This window comes from Corvus brachyrhynchos, unplaced genomic scaffold (assembly GCF_000691975.1).
Source record: "Corvus brachyrhynchos isolate BGI_N302 unplaced genomic scaffold, ASM69197v1 scaffold297, whole genome shotgun sequence".
Classification (NCBI taxonomy): Eukaryota; Metazoa; Chordata; class Aves; order Passeriformes; family Corvidae; genus Corvus; species Corvus brachyrhynchos.
In genome coordinates, this window is record NW_008239118.1 from 638,237 (window position 1) to 660,213 (window position 21,977).

At 40.6% G+C, this 21,977-nt stretch overlaps 1 protein-coding gene across 9 annotated transcripts in view; it reads left to right on the forward strand.

Annotated features, from left to right (window-relative positions):
- Positions 1-21,849, forward strand: part of ZNF532 (zinc finger protein 532) — a 39,215-nt gene extending 17,366 nt beyond the window's left edge. For 7 of the 9 annotated variants that reach the window (XM_017739878.1, XM_017739884.1, XM_017739880.1 and 4 more), the window contains 7 exons: positions 3,960-4,141; positions 7,008-7,184; positions 11,192-11,354; positions 14,843-15,121; positions 18,728-18,840; positions 19,172-19,319; positions 19,580-20,148. In XM_017739878.1, coding sequence (XP_017595367.1) covers positions 3,960-4,141; positions 7,008-7,184; positions 11,192-11,354; positions 14,843-15,121; positions 18,728-18,840; positions 19,172-19,319; positions 19,580-20,074 — 1,557 coding nt within the window. In that variant the 3' untranslated portion in view covers positions 20,075-20,148. Of the gene's footprint in view, positions 1-3,959; positions 4,142-7,007; positions 7,185-11,191; positions 11,355-14,842; positions 15,122-16,333; positions 16,604-17,248; positions 17,618-17,737; positions 18,841-19,171; positions 19,320-19,579 lie in introns of those variants that run through there. The other 2 variants (XR_001863856.1, XM_017739882.1) reach the window with 2 other exon arrangements.
- The last annotated feature ends 128 nt before the right edge of the window (positions 21,850-21,977 follow it).

Below are 21,977 nucleotides of genomic sequence, written 5' to 3' on the forward strand. Positions count from 1 at the left end.
GCAAAGTGCTGTTCTCACTGGCACACCTTCCTTTCTGTGTGACCATTGGTTTAGTTGGTTGGGTTTCTTTTCCTCTTACAAGTGCTAATGAGTTCAACTTAAAAACCATTTGAAAATTCTTTACTAATGTATGTGGCCTGACCTGAAAGAAATACGTCATTCAATAAAACTTAATATTAATCAGTGTGCGATGTATTTTATAATCCTGGAAGAGTGAAGGTGGTTAATTAAATGATATGGTTGGATCTCTGTTGGGGTGTGCCAATTAAAAGGGATTCTGGTGTGTTTCAAAGCATTCAGGTGAGCTTGGTGCTCCAGCTTCCTGCTGCGGGGGGAAGCTGAAAACCTGCAAGCATGGTCAAGACAGGAGTGCCCCGGGAATATTCCTGGGAATCAGACAACAGTGAACAGGCTAAAGATTTTTAAGTCCTGAAGTTAGGAAAAAATGCACTAGTCCTAGGAGCACAGGCAGGTTCCTGTCAGGATCTATTCACTACACACAGGACCTGTTCTGTACCACGAAGCAGCTCCACTGCACCTACCACTACAGGTAGTAATGTAAAGAGATTTGCACGTGGAAATAACTTTGATTGTGTGGCTCTGCCTTAGCTCCTCCCTTTAACTGGCTAGCAGGTGACTGAAATAGCCTGGATTCCCAGTGGAATACCATGCAAGTGAATTTTTCTTTGTAAGATACTACAGGTGTGCTTACCTAAGGGAGTTTCCTTCAGCAGAACATGTTCATCCATAGATGTTGCTGCAGTTCTGAACAGGGTCTAATGGCTGACCATGAGTATATTCTGCACCAGATTGAGCTACTTAGGGTTTTTAGCTGATTTGCTGGTGCATAATAAGCCCATTAGGTAACATTCCATCTAAGATGCAGTAGTCCTTGCAAAAACTTTTGGTTTTGGTACTGGAAAATCAAGCAAGTAAGAAGGCCCCAAGACAAAGCAATTGGATGAGAGACAAAGGATAGGTTGGGGAGGATGAGGCTAAAATACAAATGGAAAAAGAAAGAGAACAAAGATAAAGTGATGTTCTCACTTTTGGGGTGGGGGGATTTTTGTCTTTATGGCCAGGTAAACTAAACCTTTTGCCCTTCCCTTTCTCCCTCTGTCTGGTGCTTTTTCCCTGTTGCTGCTGAGTTTGCTCTCCATACATGTCCTGTTAGGTACTGTTTATCCTGGTGATTCAGTAAAGAAAAGCAATTGTGATGTTCACAGAATGTCAAAAGGGAGCTGCAGGGAGGTGGAGAGAGAAGTGTGGGTTCCCAGGTACTGCTGTTCAAGGAGGAAAGCCCCTGGAGTTGCAGGAGCAGCTGGCATTGCCTGCTGCCTGTCAGGGTATTTGTGTCTCTCATGGAAACTTGCTCTGCTTTAAGAGCTGCAGGTTTAAAAAAAAACAGTGCAAAGCACTGGAGGAAAAGAAGCTATTTTCGTGTTCTTCCATTTGAAAAGAACACTCCTCTTAATAAATATAGTTTAAAATGTTCTTTGTTGAAATATCCTTTTAAATATTAATTAATCACTTTTTGTAGTCCTTTTCATATGTCAAGCAGCAGCTGGCTTTTTACAGGGTGTTTGGTTGTGTCCTGTAGGGGTAGTATTTCCTGGAGAAAGAACTATGTATAGGCATTTATTACTAAGTATTTTGCTACTTTTTCTTTAGATGTTACCTTTCGAGAAGCTTGGATGAGAAATACTCTGACTTGTTTTCCTTCTTAGTGCTTGGCACTGGCTTTTTGCTGTACAACTGCCATTAATGTAGGTGGAAGAGGACAGGGAAGTTAGATGAGATTGGTATTTTTTCCTTTGGAAGGAAGGAAGGAAGAATGAAAGTAAACAGAGTTTGCAAACAAGTAATAGGAAAAAAGGTTATTTGCAGCTTACTCTTCTTTCTAGTGCCCATGTAATTGCTCCTGAAATGGAAAATGTATAGTTTTGTGTTTTCAGTGAGTAAGTAGCTGCTCTTATACTCCTGTTACGGAAGTAAAATGTTTTGTTTAAAATAAACAATGGTAGAACAATCCTAGCAATGAAAATACATTCCCTATGAAGTTGTTACCTTTCTATAATGTTTTATTGCCATTAATATTCCTGTAAAAGGAATATTAACCTAAAGGAATATTAACCCTGACTCACTGACAGGTTTTCTGGCTGAACAAAACCCTCGTCTACTTGCTGGGGGGATAAGGCAGCAAATCTGGGCTAATGAATGTTAATATTTCTCTTTAGTTACAGAAAGGAGTATATTGCTCCCATGGAAACTACATAGCTCATTTCCCTTCATACTCAGCGTTCTTGTGTATCTTTATTTTCCACCTCCACCATTTTTCCTTCTAACCCTTTTTTTTTTTTTCTGAAACTTTGACTTTAAATGCAGGCAGGTGATGATTTTCACAAACTGTGTTTTATTTTGGTGTGGGTTGGAATGAGAGAACTGGAAGTTAATGCCACCTTAAGCCCAAAATAAAATGGTAAGCAAACATGCTGAATGTCAGAATTTCACAGTAGATGCTTCTTGTTCTACTGTAATCAGTTACAATTAAACATCTTCTGTACTCATTGAAATAGCAGAGCAGGGGCCTTAACTAAGAGCATTATTGGCATGTGTGGTCAGTACATGAGTCTGGCAGCTTGCTGCAAAATCAGGACAATCACTGAGCTGGGGCTGGAATGTTGTGTGGCTCTTTTGTGTTACCGCATCCCGGTTTCCTTCAGAAGTCCTACAAGCCAAAGGCTTTGGAAGGACTGTGAAACCTCCAAATGTTTCTGTTACTGGAATAAGAAGTTCTGGTTTGCTGTTTTCTTACATAATCAAATAATGTTCCAGATTCTCCAGTATTGTATTGCAGCCTGTTAATACAGGAACAGCCAAACAGAGATTTGGGGAATGGTATTTGAGCCCAGTAAATGTGCCACTTATGGCTGGTCAGAGGGTTTTGCCTTTAAGCTGAACTTAAGACAAAGTTAACACCCCAAAACAGTTCTGGTCAGCCTGAGGCTGAGTCCCTCACTTCTGGCCACTGTTTGGTCAGTTAAGGCCAAGTGTTTGGCATTTCAAAGCGAGTATTTCTGTGTGTCTGAATACAGCCTTACCGTGTCCCAAAGGCTCTGAGCAGGTGCCAGTTTGAAATCCCTGTAGTTAGCTGAACTCGGGCAGAGCCTTGCAGTAGAGCAGTAAATGTACCCATGCTGAACACTGTTGTAGTGGGCTGGCAGGAGTGCCAGTGGAATCTGCATTGCAGTGATGGCAGGTTTTCTTTGCTTAACATGCTGTATATTTAATGGTTTGCATTTTGCCATCTTACTGTGTCAGGACATTGGAGAACTCTGTACGAAGACTGTGTTCAAACACACCGAGCCACAGTGCTCCCAGAGCATTTATTTCAGGATTTCTTCGGGTATACGTTAGTAAATAATGCAGCTCTGGAGATCATTTTTTGGTCAATATTTTTGCAGAGCGTACACATCACTACATACGCCAGACTCTTAGAGAGATCATTCCTAAAAATATGCAAATACATGTTCAAAAAATACCGACGTCATGAAGGAGTCTTGGGTTTGATTTTAAGTCTTTGCAAGTCACTGGTGAGATTCACAAGTTCCAAGCCATAAGAGACAATAGTAATAATTTGATTCTGGAGTTGTACGTAGGCCCCTTGCACTATCAAGGTAATCTGGGAAGGCGCTTCAGTAATACTTCTATAAACCCATGTGCATCTCCCATGGTCAGTGGTGTATGAAGGAGCTTTGTGGCCCAGAATGCCAGTCAGTCTGGCTTCCAGCACCTGCCAGCTCTGTCAGCAGGGCTTGTGTTTGTATTTGGCTACTGCTTTGGGTCCCATCCCAGTTATGACATTTAACCTTTATTTGCTATATTGCAGTGTTTGACACAAGACGTTACGTAGAGCTGAACCAAACCTTTTGTCTCATCTATTCTGGTTTATCATTTAGAAGACATGCAATATCTGCCAGATGCTGCTTCCTAACCAGTGCAGTTTTGCATCACACCAGAGAATTCATCAGCATAAATCTCCATACACGTGTCCTGAATGTGGAGCAATCTGCAGATCTGTCCACTTCCAGACCCATGTCACTAAGAACTGCCTGCATTATACCCGAAGAGTTGGGTTTCGGTCAGTATAATGATTCCTTTTGTTGTCAATTTATGTATAATTTATGGTTTTAAAAGTGATTTTCCATTTTCATAAGCATTATTTGGACCAGCTTCATGGGTTTAAGGTTGTCGTGGAAACAGTACTATTAGTACTAAAATTTTGGAATAAATACATCAAGATTCTGCTTTGTTTTGGGCATCCACTTTCGTACATGATTAAATCAGAATATTAGCTAGTGTCACACAGATTCAGGACTTCACGGTTTATAAGGTCTAGAAAATTCAGATGCATTGTCTTAATTTCAGTTTTTTAAAAAAACTTCTTGAGTTTTTTCAAAACATTGAATTTTAGATTGTCTCTCTGGTAGAACAGTCATTTTCAGTACTTCCAGAATGTATGATTGAGATGTTGATGGGCATACTGCACCTGTCTGGTTGTTCTTTTCTGTGGGAAGTCGATTCCTTGGCTTTACATGACTTGTAAATTACCTTTCTAAAACAGCCTTGTCTTTTGGTTCTCCTTTGTTACTCTTCAGTTTCCCTTTGACTTTCATGTTTCCCTGTAATGGCAACTCACTGAGAAAATGGGGAGCAGAGGCATTTCATAGAAATGTTTAGTTTTGAAAGACTTGAAAAAATGTTTTCTGTTAGAATTTTCCTTGCACTGAATGGCAGGCAGCACAGCAAGAGATCAGAAGAGCTGCCCATACCCTGAGCTTTGCTCAGCACTCCTAAAACACGTCCACTTCACCCTGTCTGCCTGGAAAAAAGGCCATTCTAAATCTTAGGGCAGGTAGCTCCTTCCACCCTTAAGGTGCCACAGTTCATTTTCCAGGATGGCTGTGCAATCTTCCCCTAAGGGAAGAAAGCATTTTTACTGCATCAAGCCTATGTTTTCAGCTTGAATCCATGGCCTGACATAACTCCAAGCTCTTTTCATTTCTTTGGGTTCTTTTCTTTTACCCTTACCTCTCAAGCAGTAGTCTGTCTTGTCCTGCATTTCCTCTATCTGTTTCCTGCACTCCACTGCCCTTCCCTCTAATCTGTGTCTCTTGGGTTTGTACACAGAATCACCTCTAGGGACTCCTGGCCTGCCCCAGTAACACCAGCGGAATCCCAAATCCTGCACTGGGAATCTAAGTCACTGAACTTTTCAACATGTCTCATAAACATCTCATTTAACACTGAGTCAGAATTTCTTGATCTGGTGAGACTAAACCAAAGTCACCCAGGCAAGCAAAAGCAGTCTCTGGGAATGTTACTGTCTCCCTCCTTAGACTCCTCAGCCTCTTCTTAGAACTGCAGTGCTTTTGCCTGAAGAGCAGCATGCACCATCCTGCTTTTCCAAAGGGTCTCTGCCAAGAAGTTCCCTTTGATTCCAGTGATTTAGGCTAGTTGTCTGCACTGAATCAGCTGAAAACTTCAGCCTGACGTTTCACTGCATCCTGCCAAGGTGAAAGCAAGAAGCTGTTAGAACAGTCCCCGAGAGGGCTTGGTCCTTAGGAACTGTGTAATATACAATGGTGGATGCTGAGGATCAGCTGTTACGTGGCATCACTAGAGAATGAGGTCAAGCCCTGGCATGGGGAGGTGAAAATGCCACCTGGCTCTCTGGGGGGACACTGAGGAGTAGATGTGTTATTGAGAGCATCACGCTGTGTATGGCTGTGAAGAAGTGCTCAGCTCTGTATGAGCACAGAAGATCTTAACAGAGCCAAAAAAGACCAGAATGATCTGCTTTAGAGAATGCCTTGGGTAGCAGAGACTAGATGGGTATAAACTCAATGAATAGTATTAAGACTATAAATTAAATGCTCAGAAAAAGAAAGGATGATATTTCATAAAATTCAAGGGTGATAAATTTTAAAAGGAAAATGGGATCCTCAAATGCAATGTAGAACTATTTCCTGCTTTATTGCTATCATCAGGGCACTAAAACTATTGAAAATTTGACATTTATGTGACAACAATCGTACTGCCATGATAGATGCTAAAATTAAAGTTCTGGAGGGGTGAAGGCCTTCTACATTTGAAGAGTTTGTAAAAGTCTTACTTCAAGATACTGATTAATAAGAAATGGTTTCATTTGACAGGTAATTGCTCATTGCACTATGTTCTTGGGACTGATTTGGGAGCATTTGGTACTGGAGATGTAGGGCATTAAAGGGGGCCATTGTGTATAAAAATTCTTATGTTCTAATATTAATTCAAATTTTTAATCATTTCATTTTAGAATAGATGCGGAAATGTCACAGATTTTCGACACAGTAGAAGTATGTTTTTGAAAAATATTTTCCGAATTCCAATATGATATATTGATCTGATAGTAGGGATTTGGTTTAGTTTTCCTGAGTTCCAATCCAAGTGCTGATTTGATTACATGTGCAGAAAATCATTACCAGTATATCTTCAGTAAATCTAAACAAGGGAAATGGTGAAAATGTTTTCCTTACTGGTTTTCCATTTGGTGGTAGTTTCTAAATTGCTTTGGTGTACTTTATAAACAATACCCTGCATGTGATAAAAAATGTGTTCTGGAAAATCTCTTTCCAAATTTGCAGAGGACTTAAGCGTTCTTTCTGCAATCAATAGAGTATTTGTCGACCCTTCTGTTTTATTGTAATAACATAAAAACATGTTCTGACCTTGTATCTCTTAGATTTTCAAATGAAAATGTGTGAAATTTCTTTCCCCTTACTTTGTGATCCACAAATTGCTGGTTATGTTGATTCTTACGGGGTTGTTTAAATTGACAGAGTAATATTGTTTTATCCAGTTTTTATCCATATGTGTTTCTCTCTTCCCTTTGCTTGGAAATCTGTGTTGATTATGTCCAGCGCTGCTCAGGGCAGGGCTGCACTGACTCTCCTTCGCTCTCTCCGCAGCTGCGTGCACTGCAATGTTGTGTACTCTGACGTGGCGGCACTCAAGTCTCATATTCAAGGTTGTCACTGTGAAGTCTTTTACAAGTGTCCTATCTGTCCCATGGCATTTAAATCTGCTCCCAGCACACACTCCCATGCCTATACACAACACCCCGGTATCAAGATAGGCGAACCAAAGTAAGCAAAATTCATCTTCTACTGCACTTGCCTGCATTTGAATAAGCTGTGAAATTGCATTCTGTCCTGTGCTTGCAGTCATAACAGTCACCTCTCACAGCCACCACTTTGTCAGACTGCTGGTGATGGGGATTTGTATAGTGCTTTCATGAATTTTCAGCTGGCAGTTCACTGGGCAAAGGTGACATTTCTCTGAATGTACTAGCAGGTCTTTAAGCACTGCATGCTACAAGAGAGTGATTGCAAAATGTAATTACACAAATTATTTGGACAGGTGGCCAGAGTGTTGCTCGTTCTGATGTTTTAATCTGCTTAGCTCATCTGCATTTTTACTGTGAATTAAAATAATGTGATTCCAAAAAGAGCTGCTAAGACTCATCAGTGCTTATGTGGTGATTTTCATAACGTGGTTGAAAAGTTGAGAAAAAGCGATTTTATCTGTTTATATAAGCTTTTTTCCAATAGGTAATCTCTTTCTGGCTTAAAGCAGAAGTGGTTCTGTTTTGTAGCTAGGAAAGTTGGCCATAAAGGTGGTATTTTGCTGAAGGTGGTGACACAGGGCACAGGTGGGACTCGGCTTCAGGGTCTTTTTTTAAAGCTGTTGGACACTGGCGGGCTCTGCTGAAGGCAGCAGGTGCTGTTGTGTGTGCAAACCCCTCCAGCCCTCAGGTCTGAGCCTCTCTGAGCACCCCTTCTCCTCCATCTGCTGCTTCCTCACTGCTACAAGTGCACTGTTCAGAGCAAACAGTCAGGGATTGAGCTTCATGTTTTCTCTGGGGCATGCACAGAGCACCAGCACGGTAACAACTTGCAGGCTCAAGAACACAGAAAGTATCCTATGATATAATAACCAGCGTTCCTAAGAGTTCCGTTTCTCACTGTTTCTTCTAACATATTAACAGGAGATTTTTTTCTTTATTTACACCTTCATCAAAGCAAAATGGCAACAAACTCGCCATGTCTGATACCAAATGAAGGCATTTCTGCCTAGTGGGAAATGATACCTTGTTTTAATTCAGGATGGTATCATCAGTCAGAGGCTGTGAGATACCAACATTTAAAACTTTTTTCAGGTTCTCATAGTTCTCATTAGAGAGGTCCAAAAGATTAAGATCACTATTTCTGTAAGATGCTACACATACGAAGAGTGAACTGTGCTTGGATCTGCCAAACTGTTTCTGATCAGGTTCATGAATTAAGTATTTTTCATTTGTTTTCTTTCCATATAGATGCACTTATAATTGTATTTCTTTACTAATTTATTTTGATTATAAAAAATGAAATGAAATTTTATTAAGTACTACTCTAATAAGTCACAGAATCCATAGTTGAGCGCTTCTCTTAAGAAGTGGTGTTTCCTTTAAATTTGCCAGTTTTCATCAAGATGGTGCCTTAAATGCATGCAGAGTGACTGGTAGGATTTTTCCAGCCCTTGCAGTGCTCAGAGTTCTTGGCCTGCCTAGTGCTGAGCAGAACTGACAGGTTGTATTGGAGGCAATACGTTCACATTTGGGTTGTCTGTGCTGCATCACGGAGCACCCGGGCTGTATGACTGGCACCCATTGCAAGCCTGCCAGCCTCATTCCTGACCCCAGGTGTGTGGCACAGTCCAGGGACACTGGCCATGGCTTCAGCAGTGCCAGGACCCCATGGTTTCTGAGGGACTCTGTAGTAGGTCACACTCCTGTGTTTACAGGAATTGAGCTCCTGGGGAATCTTGCTGCCTGCCTCTGGCATTTACTTGGAACTGTGTGATTTACAATTACATTACAAACAGTTGCTTCAGAACAGATGCACTAAACTATTGGTGTATGAAAAATTACTTTTATATGCAGGGATTCTCAGTGGGATGAAATGAGATTATTTTAATATAGGGAAATGGATGGCTGTCTCATCTTTCAACTCTGGGAAGCTCTCTCCTGTAACATACTCTAAGCTTTGGTTTCCCACAAAACCACAGAGATGATCTTCTTTTTTTCAGTAAACAGTGTCTAGGTATGGCAGTAAGATATTTTTCATGGCTAATCTCTTTTTCAATACTGCAGAAATTCTTGTTTATCAAGCCGAATTATGGATATTTACTGTACTATTGGTAAAAGTGTATTATCCCACAAGTTCCTTTTTTTAGAGAAAAAAATTTGGGAAGGAGAAATACTATCCTCTGGTGCAGAAGCTTTCCAAATGCTAAATGTCTTTTATGTGATTGAAAGTATTTTCCTTTCACATGTATTTATATACATGTGAATTTGTTAAACAGATTTTTGGGAAGTGAAAAGGCCACGCGCCTGCTTTGGTGTATACTGTGGGGCCCGAGCAGTGCTGAGTAACCAGCCTGAGGATGGGATGGGATGGGATGGGATGGGATGGGATGGGATGGGATGGGATGAACTGCCTGACTTGCTCCAGCATCCCTGTAAATGTCATCCTGTGGAAGCACAACTGCCTTTAAGCTTTGAACAGCATTTTAGGCAGTTGCATGTTAAACACTGACTACTTGAATTAAATTTTAAAAAGCCAAAACCAGCATACATAGTTGCATGTATATTGTTAAGGATTGAAAATCATGCTTTTGCTATGTCTGAAGGAAATAGTCCAGGTGTGTATAGTCATAACTTATACTGCGAGATGTTTTGGTATGGATTTAAGTGAGTACAGTCATTGCCCAGAGACTTGTTGAAATTTGGATCTTTACCAGATAGTCCTGCTTCTGTGAAAGCAGAGTAAAGTATTTTAGCTGCCATAGAAAATGCATAGATTCAGCTCTTGGTGTTTTTAGAGAGTTAAAATTTTTATATGCAATAAATTCAGAAAGACGTCAAATTTTTTTTGTAGCAGATTCACTACAGATCTGCAGTGAAGGGTTCACCACAGAAAGCAGGACAGTAGTACATTGATAATCAGAGGTTGCTGTGTAAATAATACATTTATCTTAGCATATGTGGGAAACTGGGACCACTTGATACCACAAAAAAAGTCTTTCCCAGTTAATACGAAGAAGTGTACTGTTTTTCATTTGGAATTACAGGACAGCTTGGACATGGAAGCGATGCCCTTCTTCTTGTCATCTCAAAACACAGTGCAGTGTGATCCCTAGAACTCTGGAACAATGCACTATCAGTGATAATTACTTAGAGGGATATGGAAAGGACTGGGAACATTTATGTGGCTAAATGAGAAGATTTAGCACTTTAGCAGGCAGGGGGGTTTGTGGGTTGGTGGTTTTTTTAGGACAGGGGAAGCACCTCTTGCTGTACTGAGCACCTGTGGTTGGGATTCTTTTATTTTAGCTAAACTTTCTCTGCAGCACTACAGGTTAGATGGCTTAGATTTCTCTCTCATCTGATGACCTCTGGTTAGAAAACTGCTGTCAGAACAGGAGGCTGAGGGACCTAAGTTCAAAAGTCACACGTGCTCCAAGAGAGGAAGAGTTTGGTGGTGTCTCTACATTTCTATGACAGATTCATCAAGGCTTGGGATGGCAGATCAGGGAAATCCCATCCTGCACTGTTGGAGCTTCAGGGCGTTGACAGAGTCTAGGCTTGGCATTCAGGAGCCTCAAAGGCATGAACATTGCCAAAATTATATTTATCTTGAAGTATGTTACTAACTACTATTGAATGAATCACTCCCTTAAAACATACTGCTTTTGTAACCTGGAGCAGAGATATTATCCTTCAGCTACGTTGTGAGTTCAGAAACTGAAGATGTTGAACTGTCAGAGTATCCTGAGCAGATGTTGTTGTATATGTAACTGGCACATGCTGTTGTTTTCTGACTTCTTGTTTGCAGTTTTTAAATTATTTTTTTCTATTTTTCTGTTTCTTCTACTGCTCCCATATTTTGAAATTAAAGGATGTTTTGAATTAGTTTAACTTTTTTCAGGCAGTGTGAAACGATTGCTTAAACATGTCAGATCTTATCTGTGATGAGAAAAAAAGTTAACATCATGATTCCTGCAAATAGATCCTCAACATGACTGACATTGTTTATTGTACTTCTGTTTTTAGAATAATATATAAATGCTCTATGTGTGACACTGTGTTTACTCTACAACCTTTGCTCTATCGCCACTTTGATCAGCACATTGAAAACCAGAAGGTGTCTGTTTTCAAGTGTCCAGACTGTTCTCTTCTATATGCACAGAAACAGCTTATGATGGATCATATCAAGGTGTGTAGGCATCTTCCCTTGTTTCCTTCATAGATACCATTTGTCATGCAATATATGCTGTGAGAACATACTGTGAAAAGGCACAGAACAACAAGAAGACTGCTGAGAAAGATGTTAGTAATTCTGAGAGGGTAATCTGTGAATATTGTTCTCAAATGTTAAAATGTTATATTTTGTCTTGTTTTCAGCATATCTGTGATCCCTCAGTCGGTTTTTCTGTAAGAATGTTGATTTTGGTATACTGGGAATATCTCAGCTAGTCCGATCCTAACAAATATTGAGCTTTATTTACAGTGTTCTAAGTATTATTCTAATTGTTAGGAGCTGAGAATGTTGAGTGCATCACAAAATCAAACCTTTGATGTTCAGAATTCACCAGGAAGCAGTATGTTGCTAGATGTAGAGGTTATCTGTGTGTATTCACATAGGAACATGAACATGTGTGCTTTAAAAAAAACTCTTAAGTGGATTTCCTCATAAACACCGTTAACAACTAAAGATTCACTGTGATCCTTGTAAGTCCTGGTTTTAAGGATCCGCAGTCCCCTGGCTATCCTTTGTTAACTGTGTGTTTGACACAGACTGTTACCTTCTACCATACAGACCAAAGCTAAGTTTTTTATGCGTTATTAACCCTTGGTCCCTGAACACGGCCCTAAAGTTCAGAATGGCACCATGGAGCTCGCTGCGTTTCTCTGGCAGTGACAAAATTTCTGAGTACAATTTCTCTACAGCAAAGTGAAAAACCAGACATCTTTTTTGGCTGCTGAAACCATCATTTTACATTTTAGTCCCAACTATGGCACTTGTAACCATAGAATTCTCCAAAGTTGTGCTGAAAATAAGATCACAAGTCTTGAAAAAAACAGGTGGTTTTAAAGCCAGTCTTCAGCTTGAGGAAGAAATGAGGGAAGGGCTGAGCCAAGATGTTCAGAAATACAAGGACTGGATATTGTCTTTGTTTCAGAACTAGTAGCACTAGTTCTTGCATGTTTACTGCAAGGTATCTTAGATGGTCCTCTCAGGCAGCAATGCAAAGCTCTGTTTTCTATTTCCTTTGATCTACTCAGATGGTTGGGGTTTTTTTCACTAAATAGGCAAATTCTGTGTATTGCAGTGTATGTCTTGTTTCTGTAATTAGTTTTTCCTGACTCAGGTATTACTGGAAAAGTATTGTTATACCTGTACATAAGTACTTCTGTAAGACCTGAAGACAGCACTTTTAGGAGCTCAGTCTGACTGCAGTTAGGGCTAGAAGCTGTCTTTACAGAAATCCCGCTGCTCAGCATCTCACATTTTAAAGATACGCTCAGCTACTTGGGCACTACTTAACTTCTTTGGCTTTAGTGCTCCATGCTAGTACTTGAACTTTCAACCAGTGGGGTTTTAGCATGATTCACTATAAATGATTCAGACATTTTTGGGACTAAAATTAGAGGATTAGAGAATACATGTGCAGTAGCAGTATTTCTGGTTTTGCATTTAGGATGTGTGTATAGTAGTAGGGACTGAAGCAAAGCAGTGTAAATTGGAGTTCAGTTAAGGGGAACTGAAAAAAACAGTAACAGGTTATAAATAAAAGCAGAAAAGGATTTGGGGAGAGGATAAAAGCACAAAAAGGACTCAGGGAGAGTATGAGTGCCAGACAGAGGCAGAGCTTAGCTGCACAGACAGTAATGGTTTGGTATGGCTAGACATAAGCCATCAAGGCAGAGACAGACCTGGGTGAAAGTAGGACTGAAAGGGACAGAAGGAAGCTCAGGAGGAGGTTATTTAAAACTGCAGAAAATAACCCAGAGTAATTCCTGCAGATGTCAATATTTCTTGATGGCAAAATGTATGTCTCATTTTCCTGTAATAACTCGCTACAAGAAAATTTCCAGCAGCCAGTGAGAGCAGGTGGTGAGGACTGCTCTGGGCTGGCCTGGAGGTGTAATTCTCCCTGTTTGGCCAGCACTGGGACTCCATACTATGCTTTAATGCTCTTGGTGTAGTTCCAAATAAGAAACGAAATTTCAAGCATTGTATTTAAAAGACATTTGGAAAGTTGAGCGCTAACATTTTACATGCTGACAGGTTAGGCTGGAATGGAATCTCCAGGTCAGCTTCAGTTGCGTGAGAGTACAGGAACCTCGTTTCCTCCTCCCCTGTTGCAGTGAGATGCTAAAGCCAGCCTACTCCTTTACTACACACCTGCACTTTGCTCTTAGTTGCTGGTCCTGTGCAGTTTGCTTTTTACTAAGTTATGGGGGGTTAATTACTGGCTTTTCTTCTATTTAAAAGCTGTTGAACAAAGAACATGTACTACTGATGAGGTTGATACTTGCTCTAGAGCCAGTGGGTAGCCCCAAGAGCCAAAGTATTTACGAAAGTACTTGTATCAGATTGATACTCCTGTATTCCCAGAATCAAGAATGTATTGAATGGGTTTTATGTGAAGGAAAAAGAATTCTGTTTGGGCTGGTTAAATGTATCCTCCAAAAGGGTTATAGTAAGTGTCAGTAGGTGAGAGGATCAGAACACTGTCCCGGTAAAGGACAAGCCTTTTAGATGTGAGACCTCAACTGTGGGTCCCTGTTCAGCAGTGGATTAGCTCTGGGCTGCAGTCATCCCTGATGGCCCACAACCATCCTCATTCCTGATGTGTCCATATCCACGTGCAAACCATATCCACGTGTGGAACTCAGACACACAGCTGAAGCCCCCCAGCCACTCCTGAACAAGTCACTTTGTTGGAAGGCTCAGGTGTCACACCAGCACACTGCACTGGTTTGGAAATGGGGGAAGGAGGATTCTTCCCTTCTTACTGACCATTGACTTAAAGTGCAGACATAAGTCCCTGAGGAGAGCTTCCCACCCAGAAGCTTCAGGGGCTGGAGAACAGCTGGTCAGACCCCTCTGATCTGCTCTGGGGCCCTGTCAGCCCCGCACACCTTGGCTTCTAACGGCTTCTAATGACAGGGTAGCCCTAAATGAGTGTGCTCATTACCTGACTGGGGAGTAAGGCAGGGCTTAACCTCAGCCTCAACTTAAAATGTTAATATATCCTAAATTACATAGCTGTGTGATGTTTCCAGAGTTGCCTTGTCCTTCTTACCAATATGCCAAGTCAACATTTGGTCAGTAAAAAAACCTTTCCTTCTTGGAAAACTCCAGTCACATAGTCTGGAATGAGGATGCTCAACTAATATATCAGGTAAGTAAAGCAGGAAATGAGCATAAAGTACTTCTTGAGCCCTTTTTCGCCCCTGTTAAACCGCAACTTAACCTACAAAGTAAGTCTCTTATTTTTTTGTGAAAATACCTGCATATGGTACCTGTTATTGTTAGCTCTTGCTAGGTCTTGCCTTTACTTAACGCTGTTTCTTTAAGAATGTGATCTGATGATAATAGTATGCCAAAGAAGTAACTGAAGGTTTTTGGTTGAGTACAACAGTGTGTGTCTATGTTATTTTTGTACCTTTTTTTTTTTCTCTCCTTTGTTGTAGTCTATGCATGGAACTTTGAAAAGTGTTGAGGGGCCACCAAACCTGGGGATAAATCTGCCTCTCAGTACTAAACCCACAACTCAGAACTCAGCCAGTCACAACAAGGAGGACACAAAATCTGTCAACGGAACAGAAAAGCTGGAGAAGAAATCTCCTTCTCCCATAAAGAAAGCAGAGCCTAAAAAAGTTGCTAGTCCTGGCTGGACATGTTGGGAGTGTGACAGGCTCTTCACTCAGAGAGATGTTTACATCTCCCACATGAGGAAAGAACATGGAAAGGTAAAGGAATATATTCAAATACAAAAAAGTGAATCAAACCTGAAAGGTGAAGTATTTGTTTCTAAATTCTGTTTGTGTTTTTGCAAATAATTCCTTTAAGTCCCAGCATTATTATTCTCTGTTCTTATATCTATTTCATCTTTTTTTCTTTGGCTGCTTAGTTTTTTTCAGTTTCTACATCATTCTACGGAGAAAATCAATTAGGCTTGTTCATTCAGTACCGAAATTTTTTCAAGATGGAAAGAATGAGAGATACTGCTGTATTTCATCCAAGCTATCTAATCTGATCCAGATTCTTATTTCTTCATTGTGCCTTCTCAGTTCCCTCTCTTTAAGGTGGTGTGGTGAATGTGGCAGTGCCGGGATAACGGTTGGACCCAATCTTAAAGATCTTTTCCAACTTAAACAATTTGATTCTATTCTGTTCTGAAGCTCAGTGTCTGTTAGCCTCAGGGAGTGGAGACTCAGTCTTGTTTTACTGGTCCAGTGAGTGCCAACTGGTGTTTATCATTTAAAGGCAGACACATTCTACAGTTGAGCTGTTGCTCTAGTCTTACACTTGAAAGTTCAGCTGAGTTAACAAGTCGAATTTTGTATTTAAAGCAGGTGGACTTGAGATATCTTACTTAAAATGGATTGAAAGTGAAATATGGGAATGTTGCATCCTCAAGTCAGCAGAGAGACTGTTTGATGTTCTTCCTGAGTTCAATAGCATTTCCAGTTACATAGCTGTGTGATGTTTCCAGAGTTGCCTTGTCCTTGTCCTTGAAATTAAAAAGACTGGCAGGCAGGAAGGCAGTAGTGACCCTGCTTAGCTGTGGCAGGCTCCAGCCCCTTGCGGACATGTGGCAGCCACCTGCCAAGCCAGTCTTCACCTTCACCTTTGCTGTGTGCTGGTGGCAATGCTGTGGCTCTTTCCTCAGCTGGGAACCAGGGAGTTAAACTGATGTACTGTGCTGCACTGCAGCAAAAGACCAGGACTGGGAGGGATAATAGGCTTATTTTGTCTAAGTGGAGGAGAAACACCCCGAGTGAAAATCCGTAGTTTGCAGGATGCTAATGTGCTGTAATAAATGATTGCATATTTCCAGAGGTTTGTATTATAGTTATTATCTCTAAAGCTGTTCTGCAAATGATTTTATTCTGTTTATAAACATTTTATGGAAAAGCTGAAAATGCTGGACTACTGAGTGTCATCTTCAATTTTCTTAGGACAACTTCAAGCAAATAGCACCCCATCATCCTTGCCTCCAGTAACTCCCACCCCATTCCTTCAGCTTCCTGCTGCCCAAATATTAACTCAGCGGAGCTTTTACTGGCAATCAGAAATGAGTTTAAGACCGAATGCATTGTACATTTATGCAATTCTTAAAAACAAAACAGCACAACCTCCCAATGAAACTGTCACTTCAGAGTGAACTAGAGAGCGATATTCAGTCTGATTCCATCCACAGCAGAGTAGCCAAAGGCATGTAAAATAAGGTTAGTAACGTATCAATAATGCTTTCTAAATATTAGCTTTAAATCTGTGTCTTTCTCTATCTGATGTTAATGTGCAGCGTTACCTCAAGAACAGCCCTTATTATGAAATATTAGATAATTGTTGCACTCAAATCCTGGCCTGAAGGCCTCTTTCATGGCTTCCATTCAGGTGCTGTTTTTTATCCTCATTCAAGCAGTTCCTTGAATAATGCAGGAGGCAGATAGATACTAAAATGAACAGGAATACAACTCCATGTCAGATAGATATTAAAATGAACAGAGATCCAACTCCCTGTCTTTCAGAAATGGGGTATTACAGACCAGGTGCTACATTCCTTCCCAACTTGTCAAAATTTTAAGTAATTGTTAGCTGTCAAAAAGACTATGTTGAAAAGCTAAACTTTTTCTATAGAGAGTAGAAATGAGCATAAGATAACCAGGTATGTTATATGTATCTAATAAATAGAGGAACTAATTTATAGTCTGATTTTCTTAAAAATGGTAGGTGTGGGTTAAATGCTCTAAAATGGCAGGATGATTGTTTAAAACTGTAATTAAGCAATTCATGAGCTATTCACAAAATCCATTGTCATGCAAGGTATTTGAAAATACTTAGTTTCAAACTTCTAATTTCTGCTTTTGCAGGACCAGAGTGAAAGAGCTGTAACAACCCCTAGCTGATCCCAGGCTGGATTATGCAGAGGTATTCATAGGAGAGGTATTGCCATGTATATACCATTTGGACAGATCCTTGAGTTTCCAGCCCTTATTGGGAACTGTCTACACAGAAGACAGATTCAGATTTCCTGTATCCTCTCCTGAGGATCCTGGATGAAGGGAGCCAGCTGTAGGGTAGGAGATTTCGTAGCCACCTTGGTGTGACTCTCTGCCTGATCTTAAAAGTGCAGCAAAAAAAAAAAAAAAAGCTACCAGCCCAGACAAGGGATTGTTCCAACAAGCCTGTACAACTCCTGTCTGAAACTGGATCATGTGTGTCTGCCCTCCACCAGGCAGGTATATAGTGCAACAAAAAAAAAAAAAAAAAGCTACCAGCCCAGACAAGGGATTGTTCCAACAAGCCTGTACAACTCCTGTCTGAAACTGGATCATGTGTGTCTGCCCTCCACCAGGCAGGTATATGCTGAGCTTCCTCCAACTTGTGTGCAGGTGTGTTTCTGTGAAAAGGCAGACGTTTCATATGTAGGAATTACCAACTCCAACTTGCTCGTCGATCATCCTCTTCCTGTCAAGACAAGATGCTGTGCAACAGATCTAAGCTGCACTTAATTACAGAACTAATTTTTCAATTCTTTTGGGTTTAGCTGCCATTGCAGAAACTAATGCATCCAAAATCCTATTTAGGTCTCTATCTGGAGTCTCCCCAAGGAATTTAGAACAAGTGTGAGGTCACAGCTGGCTACCCTACATAGTGCCCCCAGGTACTGCTGAGCATTATCTTCCTCCTGCGTTTCTGACCATGGGCTTCATGCCTCTGCTCACTGCCACACAGCTACTGCTGTGTGACTGTTCCATCCTTCTTAGCTTCTTCCTTTCCTTTTTCCTTCCACTTGACCAGCTGCAACATCCACCCCACAGAATTCCCCAAACAGATGGCCATCAAGTTGGCATCAGATCATACCTCTCATTTTGTCATGACTTTTCTGAGACCTGTTAGTGTGTCTGTGAGGTTCAGTTTTGGTCCTTCGTCTTCCATGCTCTTCACCCCTCCCTGTTTGTGGCTGAGGAGCTCCTAGTCAGCAGCTGAGGACATGGTTTGGTGATGGGAAGGGAAAGTAAATCCCTCATCCTGCTGCCTTTTACTGATCCAGAATTAGTCTCTGATCTTCCCTGTTTCTTTGGTGGAAGAAATTCTCTTCACCCACCGTCCATGACACCAGTTTACAGCTGGGGACAGGTGTGTGTGTGTGTAGCTCATGGTGGCCACACTGCTTTGAATGAGGTCCAGCTCTGACTTGTACAATGCTGTTGAAGGAGGGGTGTACATGAAGTACACTACCAAAAACGGGTAAGTGATGTTTCTTTCCTATTTATCCAAAGGTTCAACGCATGCAGCACTTTTACTGAGCTTTTTTAATGAAAGTCTTTCTCTTCTTTTTTTTAAAGCAAATGAAGAAGCATCCTTGTCGACAATGTGACAAATCTTTCAGTTCATCCCATAGTTTATGTCGGCACAATCGTATCAAGCACAAAGGCATTAGGAAGGTTTATACGTGCTCGTAAGTTCTGGTTTTATTTATTTAGAAAGGGAATACAAAAACCATTGTTAGTTGAACATCTTTCCTTAACTGTGTAAGAGCCAGTGTCCCATTCGTTCAGATGCTCAGGACAGGCCAGACCAATTAGCTGTCCTGTCTGCAGAAACATGTCAGGCTCCTGAGAGTGCAGTGTGTAAAGTCTACAATCGGAAACTTGGCTGAGCTGAGCGTTTGCAGTTCCACCTTGGGGAACCTGGTTTTCAGGAGTCTCTCAAATACACAACCACTCTTCTACAAAAGGCACTTGTTAAGCATGACACTTGAATGTTTGTGTGTGTGTGTGTGTCTGCAGGCACTGCCCAGATTCAAGACGTACTTTTACCAAGAGGTTGATGTTGGAAAAACATATTCAGTTGATGCATGGCATTAAAGACCCTGATGTGAAAGAAATGACTGAATCTACCAATATGGAAGAAACAGAAGTAAAAGAAGACACAAAGGTAATCACTTAGAAGACTCATTCAATCACTGAGAATGGGGTTTTTTTGTGGGTATATATTCAGCATCTTTAAATAAATACAGGTACTCTGATGCCATAACTGTCTCATCTTCTGTGAAGTAGAGCCTCAAAAGGATTGTTTATCAGAGTTGTTGTAGAATCTGCCAAGGAAAAGGTTCTGACATTTGCAAGTCACAAATAGTTATGAAAATAATTGCATATTTATGTTTACATGATACACCATTTCTGTCTTTTTGTTAGGTTCCTAGTCCAAAGCGTAAATTGGAAGAACCTGTAATGGAGTTCAGACCTCCACGAGGTGCAATCACTCAGCCATTAAAGAAGCTGAAGATAAATGTTTTTAAAGTTCACAAGTGTGCAGTTTGTGGCTTTACAACAGAAAATCTTCTCCAGTTTCATGAACATATTCCTCAGCATAAATCTGATGGCTCTTCATACCAATGCAGGGAATGTGGACTCTGCTACACATCTCATGTGTCCCTTTCCAGACATCTCTTCATTGTACATAAGCTGAAGGAGCCTCAGCCAGTATCAAAACAGAATGGGTCTGGGGAGGATAATCAGCAAGAAAACAAACCCAATCATGAGGATGACTCGTCCGACAGCGCGGCATCGGACAGAAGATGCAAAGTGTGCGCAAAGACTTTTGAAACTGAAGCGGCCTTAAACACTCACATGAGAACACATGGCATGGCCTTCATCAAGTCCAAAAGAATGAGTTCAGCTGAAAAGTGATCAGATTGTTTGGGATGCAGAAATCTCGCTCCACATTGGAATACTAATGACATTTTTGCTACAGAAAGTTCAAGGTATAATAGTGTTAACAGTACTGTTCAGGCTGTTGCAATATATTCTGCATAAAAGTGTCCCCTTCACCTCATTGTCTATACCCTCAGAACCTTTGAAGCAGTATTTGAGTTGAAAAGAGTTTGTATATATTTAAACTAATAATTTTTATACTCTTTTGTTATGTGTTTGTATAAGTATCTAGTGGAAAAATTGGTTTTTTTCTGTTTTGTTTCTGTTCTTTTGTAGTAAGTTTCTTTAAAACAGAGTTCTGAATGCTGGGGCAGTTCCTTAGGTTCTCAAACTGTTTGGTTTTTGAAAGAAAGTTTAGCTAATGCATCAGAAGGAGGTGCTTGGAGCGGAGAGGAGAGAGGAAGCAAGCTAAGGGGAGATTTTAAATTCTGAAGAACTTGGGCTTCCAAATGTCTTAAGGAAGCTTTTAAACTTTTTCTTACAAAATATATTTTAAAAAAAAAAAAAGTAGCATTACATGTGTAAAATGAAGTGCTGGTTTTTAGGTGGCAACACCAGAACAGGTGTACACCCCCTGGAGTGGTCAAGTACTTTTGAAGAGTATAAATGCCCAACTCTGTGTATCATGAAATGATTTTTTTAGGTCATCAGGTGCTTGTGATCAAAGCTCAAATTGTTACAAAAGGGCTGGGCTGCTCTGGATTTAAGAAATAAGATGTAATTAGAGGAATAGGTTTATAATGATGATGTTTTTTGTCATGTAATTTATTAAACATATAGAAGTGAGTACACAGCATTATGTATTTTCCTTGCTGGTTATTGAAAAGAAATAGTTAACCCTTGCTACCGGGGTTGAGATTTGCCAGCTCCACATGATCATGCCAAACGTTCTGGTGCTCTGTGTCACACGCAGCCACAACTGGGAAGGAGCCAGCCCCAGCCAGCAGTGGGACTGGGGCTTGCAGCTTTAGCACAGGCCCTGCAGAGCTCGGCCAGACATTGCAAACTCCTGTCCAGCACCACTAGTTTTGCTTGCACAAGTACAAAAAGGTACCATACTGTCCCTTTCAGATAGAGTTCTCTGTGAGAGTATATTTCTAGTTTGTTTTTGCATTTTATACCTTGTATGTAACCCTACAAAAAAATTTTTTGTACTTTTTTTTAAAACAAATTGTGTGTATATAGATAGCTGCATGATAAACAGTAGTAATTGTTGGGTTCCTTAAAAGTCTTGCTGCTGTCAGATGTTACTATACACTATGTCCATTACGACTGTATTAAACACATTTCATATGTAAATAAATGTGGAGCATTTTGCCCCAAAAGTTTTGTGAGATTCTGTTATTTATCATTAAATTTTAATAGTTTTAAAATTTAAAGTGTTTAAAAAGACATGGATCCTCTCAGCCACCTCTGTAAAACTTAATCGTTCTGCCAATTGTGTATCAGATACATTAGTTCTGCTCTCTCCATCTTCATTCCTAATTTGGCTCCTGGATAGATGCTTGTTAGCCCATTTATATTACTGGCATATCGAGTGCTTGTGAGGTACTTCATCCTACAGCACGCAGCAGGCACAGCACCTCAGCGTGTGCTGGCCACTGCTACCACTGCCCTTCCCATTTAGTGGATACCTCTGAATACTTGTTTGTTGATGTGCACTGTCAACTGTACAACAAATGAGTTATCACTATGCAGAATGGTGTTTTGTATACAGTGAACAGATAATAAAAGTTCAGTTTTCACAGCCATTACTAATACTTTTCTTTATTTTCCCTTTTCACTGTCTTACACCTGGAAGTAACCTGACAATGCAAATGGCATCGTGGTGCCAGGACGTCACGCTGCCACTCATGTCCCCAGAGGAGCTCTTGCACAT